The sequence below is a fragment of the Schistocerca cancellata genome, chromosome 1, assembly GCF_023864275.1.
Source record: "Schistocerca cancellata isolate TAMUIC-IGC-003103 chromosome 1, iqSchCanc2.1, whole genome shotgun sequence".
In the NCBI taxonomy this organism is placed as follows: domain Eukaryota; kingdom Metazoa; phylum Arthropoda; class Insecta; order Orthoptera; family Acrididae; genus Schistocerca; species Schistocerca cancellata.
This window is the reverse complement of record NC_064626.1, coordinates 1,015,830,079-1,015,844,153: the sequence shown is the minus strand read 5'-3', so window position 1 is coordinate 1,015,844,153 and position 14,075 is coordinate 1,015,830,079. Positions and strand designations below refer to the sequence as shown.

Genomic DNA, 14,075 nt, shown 5'->3' with positions numbered 1-14,075 from the left:
ATTTTGATAAATAATCAGCTTTGGCGGCCGAAGACTTCCGGCATAAGAAGTCAGCCTCATTCTGCCAACGGCCTTGTCAAAGAGGGCGGAGGAGCGGATAGAGGTTCAGGGCACTCTCTTGTCCTAGGGGTGGGAAATTGCCCTTAAAGGCGGAAGAATCAGCAATGATCAACGACATGATGATGCAGAAGGCAATGGAAACCACTGCATTAAAGACACGTAACGTGTACCCACAGGACATGTGGCCTGTAACTGAAGAAGTGTCATGATGATCCCTCCATTGGCAAAAGATTCCGGAATAGTCCCCCATTCGGATCTCCGGGAGGGGACTGCCAAGGGTTGCAAGTGTTACTCTGAGATGAAGAGGTTAGCACAGGAAAGGAATTCGTGGCGGGCCGCATTAAACCAGTCAGTAGCCAAAAAAAAAACAAAAAAAAAAAAAAAACTGAAGAGTATATTTTCATTTGAGGTGAGGTCATTAAGTGCTAAATATCGTCAGGAAAATGACATGGCCTAACGAGCATCCAGGCAGAGTTGCAACCCAATACCAAATAGCTAAGTTGTTCGGAATTGCGTATACTACACCGGAGCACGAAAGAAACTGGAATAGGCATGCGTATTCAAATACAGATATATGTAAACAGGCAGAATACGGCGCTGCTATCAGCAACGCCTATATAAGACAACAAGTGTCTGGCGCAGTTGTTAAATCGGTTACTGGCAGGTTATCAAGATTTATGTGAGTTTGAACAACGTGGTGTTATTGTCGGCGCACGAGCGATGGGACATAGCATCTCCGAGGTAGCGATGAAGTGGGGATTCCCGTACGACCATTTCACGAGTGTACCGTGAATATCAGGAATCCGGTGAAAAATCAAATCTCCGACATCGCTGCGGCCGGAAAAAGATCCCGCAAGAACGGGACCAACGACGACTGAAGAGAGTCGTTCAACGTGACAGGAGTGCAACCCTTCCGCAAATTGCTGCAGATTTCAATGCTGGGCCATCAACAAGTGTCAGCGTGCAAACCATAGAACGAAATATCATCGATATGGGCTTTCGGAGCCGAAGGCCCGCTTGTGTCCCCTTGATGACTGCACGATATAAAGCTTTACCCCTCGTCAGAACCCGCCAACACCGACATTGGACTGTTGATGACTTAAAACGTGTAACCTTGTCGGACGAGTCTCATTTCAAATTGTATCGAACGGATAGACGTATATGGAGACAATCTCATGAATCCATGGATCCTGCATATCAGCAAGGGACTGTTCAAACTGGTGAGGCTCTGTAATAGTGTGGGGCGAGTGCAGTTGGAGTGGTGCTGGACCCCTGATACATCTAGATACGACACTGACAGGTGACACGTACGTAATCGTCCTGTCTGATCACCTGCGTCCATCATGTCCTTTTTGCACTGCAACGGATTTGGGTAATTCCAGCAGGACAATGCGACACCCCACAAGTCCAGAATTGATAGAGAGTGGCTCCAGGAACTTTCGTCTGAGTTTAAACACTTCTGCTGGCGGTCAAACTCCTAAGACATTAACATTACTGAGCATATCTGGGATACCTTGCAACGTGTTGTTCCATTCCCTCGTACTCTTACGGACTTATGGACAGCCCTGCAGGATTTATGGTGTCAGTTTCCTGCAGCACTACTTCAGACACTAGTCGAGTCCATGTCACATCGTTTCGCGGCAAATGTGCTTGCTCGCAGGGGCACTACACGATATTACGCAAGTATTCCAGTTTCTTTGGCTCTTCATTGTAGAACAGCAAAGATGGAGAATGACCTGTCTGGGTTTAAAAAGACAGATAATTTTTCTCTTAATGCAACTGCATTTGGTGAAGGGGAGACACAAAAGAAGAATGACAGCAGAGTGCCAGAACACACCAGAGTAAGTAACTGTTTCTTCTCCACATCTGGTTCGTCGACTGATGTGCAAACACTGTCTTCGTTCACTGTATCACCGGAGAGTGTAAAGCCAAATTCTCATTTCTAGAGACCATAACGAGGAAAATGCGCCATATTTACAAAATTGTAACAAAAACATCTTTCTAGCAGGTTAAAAAAATTGTTGCAGGACTCCGACATAATGTTTTGGATCATGAAGGTATAACGCGAGCTTAAATCTCGTGATGGCAGGTACCGACGCGCGATGTTGCAGTCACTTCTGAAAGTGTGTGCGCTTTCCAGTCCATAAATCCCTGCAAGAAGTGGGAGTCAAAGAGATGAATTCTATTCCGTGTACCCTCAAAAGCATCATCATACTCGATACTACTGACGGGAATTAAATGGTGTGTTATTGCACTGACCAAGATTAGTTATGGCAGGTGAACAGGAAGGCCTGCGTTTAATACCAGGAAACTTCACATGGCCAGAAATACCCTCTATGCCTATGTCAGTTTGCTTTTTATGTCTTCGTCCATCTTCCGCTATCGTTATTTTGCTTCAAAGGTAGTATTCCTTAACTTCGTCTACTTCGTGGTCAACAATTTTGTTAAGTTACTAAGTATTCTTATATCTGCTACTTCTCGTTAGTTTGTGTTTTTCGGGTTTATTTTCAATTCCGTAGTCATTAGGTTGTTGTTTCCATGCAACAGATCCTGTAATTCTTCTTCAGTTTCACGAAGGATGGCGATGTCATGTTAGCTTAATGTAAAATTTTGAACTCGTTTGTAAGACAATAAGACGTTTGAAGTTACAGTGGATCCTGGGGGGCTTGTTAGATACAGCGAAAGAGTAGCTCTTACGAACTAGGAACAGCGCGTCTCAATCGCAATGTCTCCCAGTTGTCGTAACTGTGTACACCATCACAGGCGTTATTCGCGTGGCTTTGTTACCGTCTGTAGCCTTTTCTGCTTTGCAGTTGAAAAGGTGACAACAAAGCCGCCAACTGTCTCTGATGTTTTTCTACGTACGAACTACATGATGTTTCGCACTACAGGTTTCTAGGGGTGCTAGAGGGAACTTAGTAGATAAAGTTTTGGTAAGGCAAGGATGCACAGGAATGTAAAGTTTGGATGTAAAATAAGTCTGAAGATCGGATAACTTTCAAATCTCACGGTACCCAAACAGCGATGAAAAGGTGCTCATGACCTGTGTGTTCTAGAAGAGAAAGGCATGTGCAGTGTTTCGACTAATCGTCGTCGGGTACGCTTGTACATTACGAAGATCTTCCTCTTCAAAGACGAGAGTGGGGCGTGTCCGTGGAGCGCCACACTCAGCCCTCCTGTTGCGAACTTACCAGTTTCTAGCAGGCGCTGCTGTAGTTAGGCGAAAGTAGTATGTGATGTCATAACTGCAACAGGTTTTGAGAATAATTAATTTTAACTTTTTGCTCAGTCGATCACCCTTCATTTGTCGCTGCGTTACCGAAGACAAGATAATAACGTCTTCGGATGTTAGTTATTATTTACTAATACACACGTAATTATCGAAATAACTTTAGTTTTTTGTTAAAAACTTTCAGTAATAAACAAATGATCATGAACGATAGCGTTTTGTAAAGAGGGAAAAGGAGCGTTGGTCCTACAATTATTCTCAGCAATTGTGGTAGTAAAATGTCCGTGATTTGTATAGTTCGACACTCAAAGATATTATAGCAAGGACTATGGTCGACTACTATACTTCGATACAATCATTCAAACTTCGTAAGCTTTTATTTTCACATAGCTAAGTATCCAGTTCCGTTCTTACATTTAATTTAACTTCCCTTCAAATAGTCCACAGATGGTAGGATTTAGATACAAAGTAGCCGTGTTAAACCCTCTTTGATTTCCCTGAAGCGATACATCGCTGCGGGCGTTATTCTGAGATTATGTTTCAATAATTTTAATTAAAAGTTTTTCAATTCTGTTAATTATTATCCATATTATCGATCACCTCTCCCCTATATGTAAATAAGCTTGATAATATTGTTCATAATTAAAAGAGTGGTTATACCGTCTCTGGTACGCCAAATAGCTTAAATAGAACAGAAATTTCTTACAAAGACGTACCTTTAATAACAAGTAATAAATGAAATCAGCCTCTACAGGCCACTGACCATTGGGAGTTAATTTGCAATAGTAGCACCTCTTAGCTGTAACAACATTTACGTCCACTGCGCCATAGGTCACAGATTGCCAAAAGCGTCCGTTACAGCTCGCAATCCGCGTTGAGTTGGGATGCTTTGGGGGAGGAGACTAGACTGCGAGGTCATCGGTCTCATCAGATCAGGAAAGGAAGGGGAAGGAAGTCGGCCGTGCCCTTTCGAAGGAACCATCCCGGCATTTGCCTGGAGAGATTTAGGAAAATCACGGAAAAGCTAAATCAGGATGGCCGGACACGGGATTGAACCGTCGTCCTCCCGAATGCGAGTCCAGTGTGCTAGCCACTGCGCCATTTCGCTTGGTGACGCAGTCTGGAGTCCCGGCTGTCAGAAGAGTCCTCTACAACCGTCCGCAGTCACGAGGTAGCACCTATAACCGCCAAAGAGAGCAAACACTGTCTCCGACCAGTAACTCAATGAATTAGAGTGGTGCTGACTCTGTTGACAAAACAGAACATTGAAAGTGTAGAACCCTGCGGCAGTATCACCTCAACTTCTCGCCTCTTCTGTTGATGCTCGTCAATGGATGACAGTCTCGCGTAACTGCTGTGTCCGTGTACAGAATAGACTGACGTCTCTACATGTTTCGTAAATTGCGCAAGCCTGTAGGTTAGAATATTCTGCCACTGTAACATATCTCCTTTTCGAGGCCGCAGTCAAATACTAAGGCATTTCTCTTACTTTTAATTTTGAGGCTCCGTAGGCACCGTAGGATGAAGTAGGTCTGTCCCCGCTTCAAGTGTGATGTGAACATTCCAATGACATATTATGGTCTGGAAATTCCTTTCTCGTCTGTGCCGTAAGCAATTCTATGTGGTCTGTGATCAGTGGCTACAAGGAAATTCCGTCGCCGTGCTACTCGTTACAGGTACGTTACACGTTTGTTCTGATTATAAAACCTGTTTTTTATGTGCCGAAAGTAAATGCTACTGGGAGACGCCTCATAATGTGTTCGGGGAGGGAGAGAGAAATCCATATGCATTAAGCATTTACATGATATATTTTAATATATGGCTATTTATTTATATTCATCAATTTACCTATAGGTCACCAGTTTATCTTCATACGACACTGATCATCAGCAAACACTAACCCGGTAAAATTCCTATATTTTCTAGTGATTTCCATAATACATTTCACTTTCTCGTAGCCTATCCACAGTACTTGTATAAATTAAACTCTCTTCTCTTCCCGGTTCATTTGACCGTTTCATGATTAAAATTTATTTAGATATATTTAAAAAGTAAAAACTCAAAATCTGTCTCCCTCTGTGATAAATAATTCACTCTCGCTACCAACAGAATTTTAAGCTGAACGATTTTGAAAATCTGCGAAGTCGGACACATGTGATCCCTGAATCTAACTACACATGAGTCCAAAATTAAAGCATCAAACCACAATGTCTCCGTTCTGTGTCTAATTCACGGTATAACCATACAAAATGTCAAGAGACGTCAGCACGATTGTCAATGGATGACAGTCTCGCGTAACTGCTGTGTCCGTGTACAGAATAGACTGACGTCTCTACATGTGTCAGCACGATTGTGTTCTTCACGGAATATGGCATTCTGACAACGGACAACCACGCCAACTATGGCGTCAGGGCACTTATCAAACAGGATAGTGTTTGCCGGGTACTCCCACAGCCACAGTCGCTCAAAAGGCTGCAGGACCTGATGGGATAACAGTTCGATTTTACACAGAGTACGTGAAGGAACTTGCCCCCCTTCTTGCAGCGGTGTACCATAGGTCTGTAGAAGAGCGTAGCTTTCCAAAAGATTGGAAAAGGGCGCAGATCATCCCCGTTTTCAAGAAGGGACGTCGAACAGATGTGCAGAACTATAGACCTATATCTCTAACGTCGATCAGTTGTAGAATTTTGGAACACGTACTATATTCGAGTATAATGACTTTTTTGGAGACTAGAAATCTACTCTGTAGGAATCAGCATGGGTTCCGAAAAAGACGATCGTGTGAAACCCAGCTCGCACTATTCGTCCACGAGACTCAGAGGGCCATAGACACGGGATCCAAGGTAGATGCCGTGTTTCTTGACTTCCGCAAGGCGTTTGATACAGTTCCCCACAGTCGTTTGATGAACAAAGTAAGAGCATATGGACTATCAGACCAACTGTGTGATTGGATTGAAGAGTTCCTAGATAACATAATGCAGCAGCTCATTCTCGATGGAGAGAAGTCTTCCGAAGTAAGAGTGATTTCAGGTGTCCTGCAGGAGAATGCCGTAGGACCATTGCTATTCACAATATACATAAATGACCTTGTGGATAACATCGGAAGTTCACTGAGGCTTTTTGCGGATAATGCTGTAGTATATCGAGAGGTTGTAACAATAGAAAATTGTACTGAAATGCAGGAGGATTTGCAACGAATTGATGCATGGTGCAGGGAATGGAAATTGAATCCGAATGTAGACAAGTGTAATGTGCTGCGAATACATAGAAAGAAAGATCCCTTATCATTTAGCTACAATATAGCAGGTCAGCAACTGGAAACAGTTAATTCCATAAATTATCTGGGAGTAGGCTTTAGGAGTGATTTAAAATCGAATGACCATATAACATTAATAGTCGATAAAGCAGATGCCAAACTGAGATTCATTGGGAGAATCCTAAGGAAATGCAATCCGAAAACAAAGGAAGTAAGTTACAGTACACTTGTTCGCCCACTGCTGGAATACTGCTCACCGTTGTGGGATCCGTACCAAATAGGGTTGATAGAAGAGAGAGAGAAGATCCAACGGAGAGCAGCGCGCTTCGTTACAGGATCATTTAGTGATCGCGAAAGCGTTACGGAGACGATAGATAAACTCCAGCGGAAGACTGCATGAGAGACGCTCAGTAGCTAGGTACGGGCTTTTGTTAAAGTTTCGGGTACATACCTTCACCGAGGAGTCAAGCAGTATATTGCTCCCTCCTACGGATATCTCGCGAAGAGACCATGAGGATAAAATCAGAGAGATTAGAGCCCACACAGAGGCGTACCGACAATCTTTCTTCCCACGAACAATACGAGACTGGAATAGAAGGGAGAACGGATAGCGGTACTCAAAGTACCCTCAGCCACATACCGGCAGATGGCTTGCGGAGTATGGATGTAGATGTATATACACCGGTTCAGATGGTGCAGTATGTCATAGAGAGATGCCTGCCAGACTTTCTGGGGAGGAGGGCCATATGAAGAATAGAAGCGGGACAGTCGCAAATTGTTGTGGCCCGATGGCTTAATGTGAATCGTTCTGTTGTTTCTCGGATGTGGCGACATTTTATAAGGACCGAACAATAAGGTCTTTTATAAAGACCAGGACAGGACTGAGCAAGTGCAGTATCAAAAAGGGAGGACTTTGGCCTTAAGCGCACGACGATACCGCCTTAGCCCTGCAAAGCAACTGGGATCTGACCTCGCAGCATGCACTAGACGTGTTGTATCGAGGCAAGCGGTGTACAGAAGGCTTCGGCAGAGTGGCCTTTATTGTTGGAGACCTGGTGTATGTGTACCTCTGACGCGTCTTTGGAGAAGGGAACGTATAGAGTGGAGTCGTCAATTTGAAACGATTTAGGGACCCAAATATTGTGGAAAGAGGTCGATATCGAGGTGGACCCTTAATGGTTTCAGCAGGAATTATGTTCACCACTCGAACACCTCTTCATGAAATTGTACAGATGAATCTGAAAGGTTTAACTAGTGTCAGGCATCGTGATGAGATCTTGGGGCCTCATGTGCGGTTGTCGTGAGGTGCTGTGGGCCCAGACTTCGTATCGATAGGCGATAATGCTCGACCTCATAGAACACGTGTGGCTGATGTTTTCTTGAAAAAGGAAGATGATGCACGCGTGGGCGTGGCCTGCTCGCTCTCCCGATTTGTATCCCATATAGTGTTGGATGCACTAGGGAGACGGGCTGGATCACGTCAGCATCCACCAACCATTGTCTAAGACTTGCGAGCAGTTCTGCAGAAAGAACGGACGTTATTGCCTCAACGTGAGATTGAAGACATCATTCACCGTATGCTCTATCATTGTCAAGCCTGTATTGCTGGTAGAGGTCGTCACACTCCGTACTGAGCACATTAACAAGTGGTCAGAATTTGTGTGCAAATCCGTTAAGCTTCAAAAAAACAAAGAACATTTTTATCTGTCGTTACACATATTGCGATCGCTTATATTCTGTATTCTCTACATTGTTTCTAGTTCACTATTACATGTTTATGCTGTTTTGTGCCGAATTAAACGCAACCTTGTAAAATTTCCGTTTATTGCTTTAATTTTGGACACCAGTGTATTTCCAAGTTTTCACTCGCACCTAGGAATTTCAGAGTTATAATTTTAGAATGATTTTATCATGACGGTAATTATGGAAAAAAGTATAAAAAATCACTACGAAAACACTTCTATTCTGGTGACAATGAAAATCGTGCAGTATTGCAGACAATTATTGAACATAACGCGAACAGCATAAAATTTGAAGCTTGCTTTGACATATCATACACCAATGTTTTACATATTTTATAAAGTATTCTGGGGCATACATGTCACACTACATGCAAATGATATACATATTAGTAGAATTACTGAGGTGTTCAGAAATGGTTCAAATGGCTCCGAGCACTATGGGACTTAACTGCTGAGGTCATCAGTACCCTAGAACTTAGAACTACTTAAACCTAACTAACCTAAGGACATGACACACATGCATGCCCGAGGCAGGAGTCGCACCTGCGACTGTAGCGGTCGTGCGGTTCCAGACTGAAGCGGCTAGAACCGCTCGGCCACACCGGCCGGCTCCTTTCTTTCAGGAGTGCTAGTTCTGTAAGGTTCGCAGGAGAGCTTCTGTGACGTTTGGAAAGTAGGAGACGAGGTACTGGCGGAAGTAAAGCTGTGAGGACGGGGTGCCCGCTAAAGGCAAAGGTCCCGAGTTCGAGTCTCGGTACGGCACACAGTTTTAATCTGCTAGGAAGTTTCATTCACTCCATGGTCAGTAGTATTTTTCTCCAAGCCCCAAAATATCTCCGTGCGTGCTAGCAATAGATAGATATAGAACTCCCAATGTTTAAAAATTGGTATTATTTTAGTGGGACATATGAGTCTCATCAACCACGAAAGGGTTAAGAGATAAAGCGCCTAATGGTGACAGGCGAAGATTAGCATGTAAACTTTTAGCTAAGTGTGATACCTGAAAACGCGTTATGCACTATTTTCTCTGTGTAACTAAGTTGTGCAATTGTGAAGCTGATTGCACCGTAACGTGCCACAGAACAATGTTTCTCTCTCTTCTGGTTGCAGAGCGCTGGAACCGCGACCCGGACGCGAACAGCATCCAGAACGCCATCGGCAACTTTCACCACGGTGAGCCTGCTGTAGCGTGTGTGCGTGCTGTGGTGTGCTGCTCTGTGGTGTGGTGTGACGTCGAGCGCCCTCGGTTTAAAACCCCCACCCCGGCCGACAGCCGGCGCATTCCGGGCCGAGTGTTCGTTTCATATTCCGTCACAAGCGGCGTCGCTGCGGGCCTTAAGCCCGTTTCAGATTACAGCCGGCGCCACGCGCGCCGAGATAAAAGTGAATGTGCAAGCACAGGATATTAAATATTTGCAGGTGAAAGGACACAGTGCTCGCACAGCTGAGCTCACCTCCCGTTTCCTTCTTTTTCCTTTTTTTTTTGTTTTTCTCCCTACTTTTTGATGCCCCATTACGCCTTGATTAGCACAGCTCGGCGGAATAAAAGAATATCTGTAGAAAAAAAAGGAGGGGTGAAAACAGATGTTCTGTGGCGTGAACTGTTATTTCACCTCGTTATTTTCATCAGATCAGATTCAAGTAGCACCGTTTCACTACGACTCAGAGTGTAATTTTCGTTATGACACAGAATCTCTGTGCTTTTTCTCATGGAAGAAATAACACGAATGAGCGTAACTGAGGTCTTAGCGAATATAGTAGTGAAAACCGACCAGAGTAGTTTTAATAACGCACACTTGTATTCACAATCAGGTCACTGTTACTGGTGTAACTAGTGAATTTAGTATCGTACCAATAGCTTCGGATATGCCGCATTTATTCCATACAAAGTGGAGTTCAGATAAATGCATAATGTCTTGGTTAGGCCTACCTGTCACGCTTCGGTACTCATAAACACAAATTTCAATGTTTACGTTGAATCGGACTTCCTGTGTAATTATTATTATTAGAATTCAATTATACAGTAGCATAAGTCCTCGCTATTTCGTAACTGCCCATACCAGGAATACTTGCTTCTACGTTTCACTTTTGTTCATGAATCTGGAGCGCCATATACCCCTCAGTCTTCAAAGCATAGAATATGAATCATAGCCGTCCATTTGTCATTTTCGTGCAGTATACATAACTGTTTTGGTGAGTATCAGATTCATATTTCATTACACACTATGTCGAATTTCATAGATGGGCGTTCTTTCCCATTTGTAGGGCAGAGAACGAATAATTTTTCGAAAATAATTTATTTTGGGCGGTAATACTTGCTGTGTAGGTGAAATACGAAATGTTTTTGCGAAAACCCGCCCCTCCCCTCTGTCTCCCTACCGCCCCTATTTCACACGAAATCGTGTCAAATGGGAAAACTCGTCAGTCTTTGCCAATTTGGCCAACGGTTATTTCCGGAACTAGGAGATGGTGTGCATATTTTCTTAGTTGGATTAATTCAATTTCTTCTGGTTGGACACCAAAGACCTGATATAGTTGAAGGAAGACATCATCCTACCAGGTACTTAAGCATATCACACTTGAAATTAAGCCATGCTCGGAACTAGTAGTGGTGAATAAAGTAACATTTTAAAATACAGCCTGGTGGAACGATGTCTTTCTTTAAATATAGCTCGAAGCAGTAGGGTGGTTAGTCCAACCGAGAAAACGTTTAAAGGTAACGAATTCAATAATAGTAAGATATTAGATATTGCAGTGAATAAACTGTATTCATTGTCAATAAACAATAAGGTATCTGTGACATTTTTCCTTATTCATAGAGCATCAGAGGGACTTTAAGGTTCCATTAAGTAATAAAAAAGCTTCCAAATGTTTCGTACCTATCCAGATAATAAGATCTGTCCAACTCAGCAAGCTAGTAAAAGACATAGCTCTTGCTGAATAGGTAGTCACAAATGCGTTGCCACGTCTGTAACGAACGTGTTGTACCGTGTAATACTGATTGACCGTTGACTGTACAATCGAATATCAGCGCATTCCTCTACAAAAGTGTCGGTGCGATAAACAAACAACATCGCTGCATATCCCAAAATGAAACTTTACCAAGTGCAAAGAATGAAACAAAAATCTGAACAATCTAGGGATCAGATCGAAAGCGATTAGAACATACTTTTGATGTGCTCTGACGAATAACAACAGGAAACCACAAGAGGCGATTTGAATTTTAATGTCTGCTCCAAAGAGCCAGAAAACCTCCCATCTATCTTCCCTTTCATGCACCACCCACACCTTGACTTCAGCACATTCACTCCTGACTAAAAAAAAAAAAAAATAAAAAAAAAATAAAAAAAATCTTGTTAGTAATATGGTCAGCACGTATTAGTGTATTGTCTGCAGTTGCAGGATTCCTGTCAAGGGACTGAAGCTCTATGCACAAACCAGGTCAGTGTAGGTTTCTCGGCCGGTCGGTGTGGCCGAGCGGTTCTAGGCGCTTCAGTCTGGAACCGCGCGACCGCTACGGTCGCAGTTTAGAATCCTTCCTCGGGCATGGATGTGTGTGATGTCCTTAGGTTAGTTAGGTTTAAGTAGTTCTAAGTTGTAGGGGACTGATGACCTCAGCTGTTAAGTCCCATAGTGCTCAGAGCCATTTTGTAGGTTTCTCGAAGATACCGACAAGACACCGATGTTTCTATGCGAGGCGCTGTAACCACAGAAACGACGACTTGACTGGGGAACGGGTCCACATTTGCGGGTGACAAATCCTACACAACTCCCCTCGCCCCTCGACACAAACTTTAAAGCGGTTAGTCCCGTAGTGCTCATACTATATACCGTGATGTGTGCCCTAATTTACCCCAAGTGAGGCACTTGACTAAGAGCTCCTCAACTTCTCCTTTGCAGAGACTTAACCCACGGCACTGGAGCCTTTCTCCACTTACAACTTTAAACATGGTTGCGCTGCAGCAACAGTGCTCATGGAACCGTGATAGGATTGGAAAATAACAGCCAGCCAGTTGCAGAATGAAAGGTTTACTAACCCTTGATCACGATTTCTTCAAATATAAATTTTGTATGTTTCAGAAGGGAAATGTACTCATAAAACCACAAATTGAGAGAAACGGCCGTTTGATCCAAAAGTCCCTTGTCTAGTACAATGTGCATGTCATCTACAAATACCAATAGTTAAAATGCATAATTGAAGATAGTAGTCTAATGTTGTAGACTTTTGCCGTAATACATTTAAAATAAAACATTAGTGCCATTGGATCCAGCTAAGATTTATATATACACGTGAAGCAACACCACTTACAGTACTAAAAAACGGATGATGCAATGTTGTAAGGCATAAGATCCGAAGATGGCAACATAGTTTTGCCGAAAATGGTTATCTACATGTAATAAATGTTATACTAGCGATCTTGGCATTTGAAAGTTTCTTCGGAGTCTTTATCGTAAAGCCATACTAAATGTCAGCTGGCTCCAATGGCATCACGAAGCCCTGCATCTCTAGGCTACTACCTTCAATTACGCATTTCAACTGTTGATATTTGTTGTTGACATGAACATTGTACTAGACAAGAGCGTTTTGACCCAACTGCTGTTTCCGTGAGCATGTGATTCTACAAGCCCATTTCCCTTCTGAAGAAGACAAATTTACATTTTTCGAAACCATGGTAAGGGCTTTATAAATGTTTAACTGTGCAACAGCTGGCTATCGTTTTCCAATCCCATCAGGTTTCGTTGCCCTCTGTTCGATTCTCAACATGACTGATCGCAGGACAGGCTAAAGGTCCAGGCGACAAAGAAAGGCTACCTGGGATGTCGATCTGAGAGGTGGCCTAAGTGCGAAATTTGTATATAGGATGTATCATAATTAACAGTGGAAACACAGGTATGAAAGTGTACAGTAATAGAAGCAAAACCTTTCCAGCAGACATGGCTCCGCAAACAGACTGTTTGCCAGACAAAAATTTCTATTAAGTTACTGTCTGACAGGTGTCAAATTTCTCTCAAGGCCTTACCTTAATTTGCGCCAGAATGAGGAATGAGGTACATCTACACCTACATCTACATAACTACACTGCGATTCACACTAAAATGCCTGGCAGTGGGTTCTTCGAACCACCTTCAGGCTATTTCGCTACCGTTGCACTCTCTAGCACTTAAATCTTTCTGTACGAGCTCAGATTTCTCTTATTTTATCACGATGATCATTTCTCCCTATGTAGGTTGGCGACAGTAAAATATTTTCACATTCAGACGGGAAAGTTGTTGATTGGAATTTCGTGAAAAGATCTCGCCGCAAAGCAAAAGGTCTTTGTTTTAACGATAGCGACCCCAACTCCCTTATCACATCAGTGGCACTTTCTCCCCTATTTCGCGACGATACAAAACGAGCTGCGCTTCTTTGGACTTATTCGATCTCCTCCCTCAGTCCTATCTGAAAGGATCCAATACCGGACAGCAATACCCCAGCAGAGGACGCGCAAGCTTAGTGTAAGGAGTCTCTTTAGTAGACCTGTTGCGTCTTCTAAGTATTCTGCCAATAAAACGCAGTCTTTGGTTTACTTTCCCCACAATATTATCTGTATCATCGCTCAAATTTAACCTTTTTATAATTACGTGATTAATGAGGCACACCCACATTTTGCAGCTGATATGACACGACATCTAATGTGTCAATATGGTCCAAGACTGACACGTGAAAGTTAGATGATACGCTTTGTATATCTGCCTCACTTCTTCCGACAGATGATGAACTAATTTGTAATTTGTAATTTACAGAATT

General features: G+C 43.1%; 1 protein-coding gene across 1 annotated transcript in view; it reads left to right on the top strand.

The window, feature by feature from the left end:
- Positions 1 to 14,075, top strand: part of LOC126121660 (lachesin-like) — a 1,053,745-nt gene that overhangs the window by 853,931 nt on the left and 185,739 nt on the right. The window contains exon 3 of the mRNA XM_049915085.1: positions 9,398 to 9,460. Within this exon, the coding sequence (XP_049771042.1) occupies positions 9,398 to 9,460 (63 nt within the window). The remainder of the gene's footprint in view (positions 1 to 9,397; positions 9,461 to 14,075) is intronic.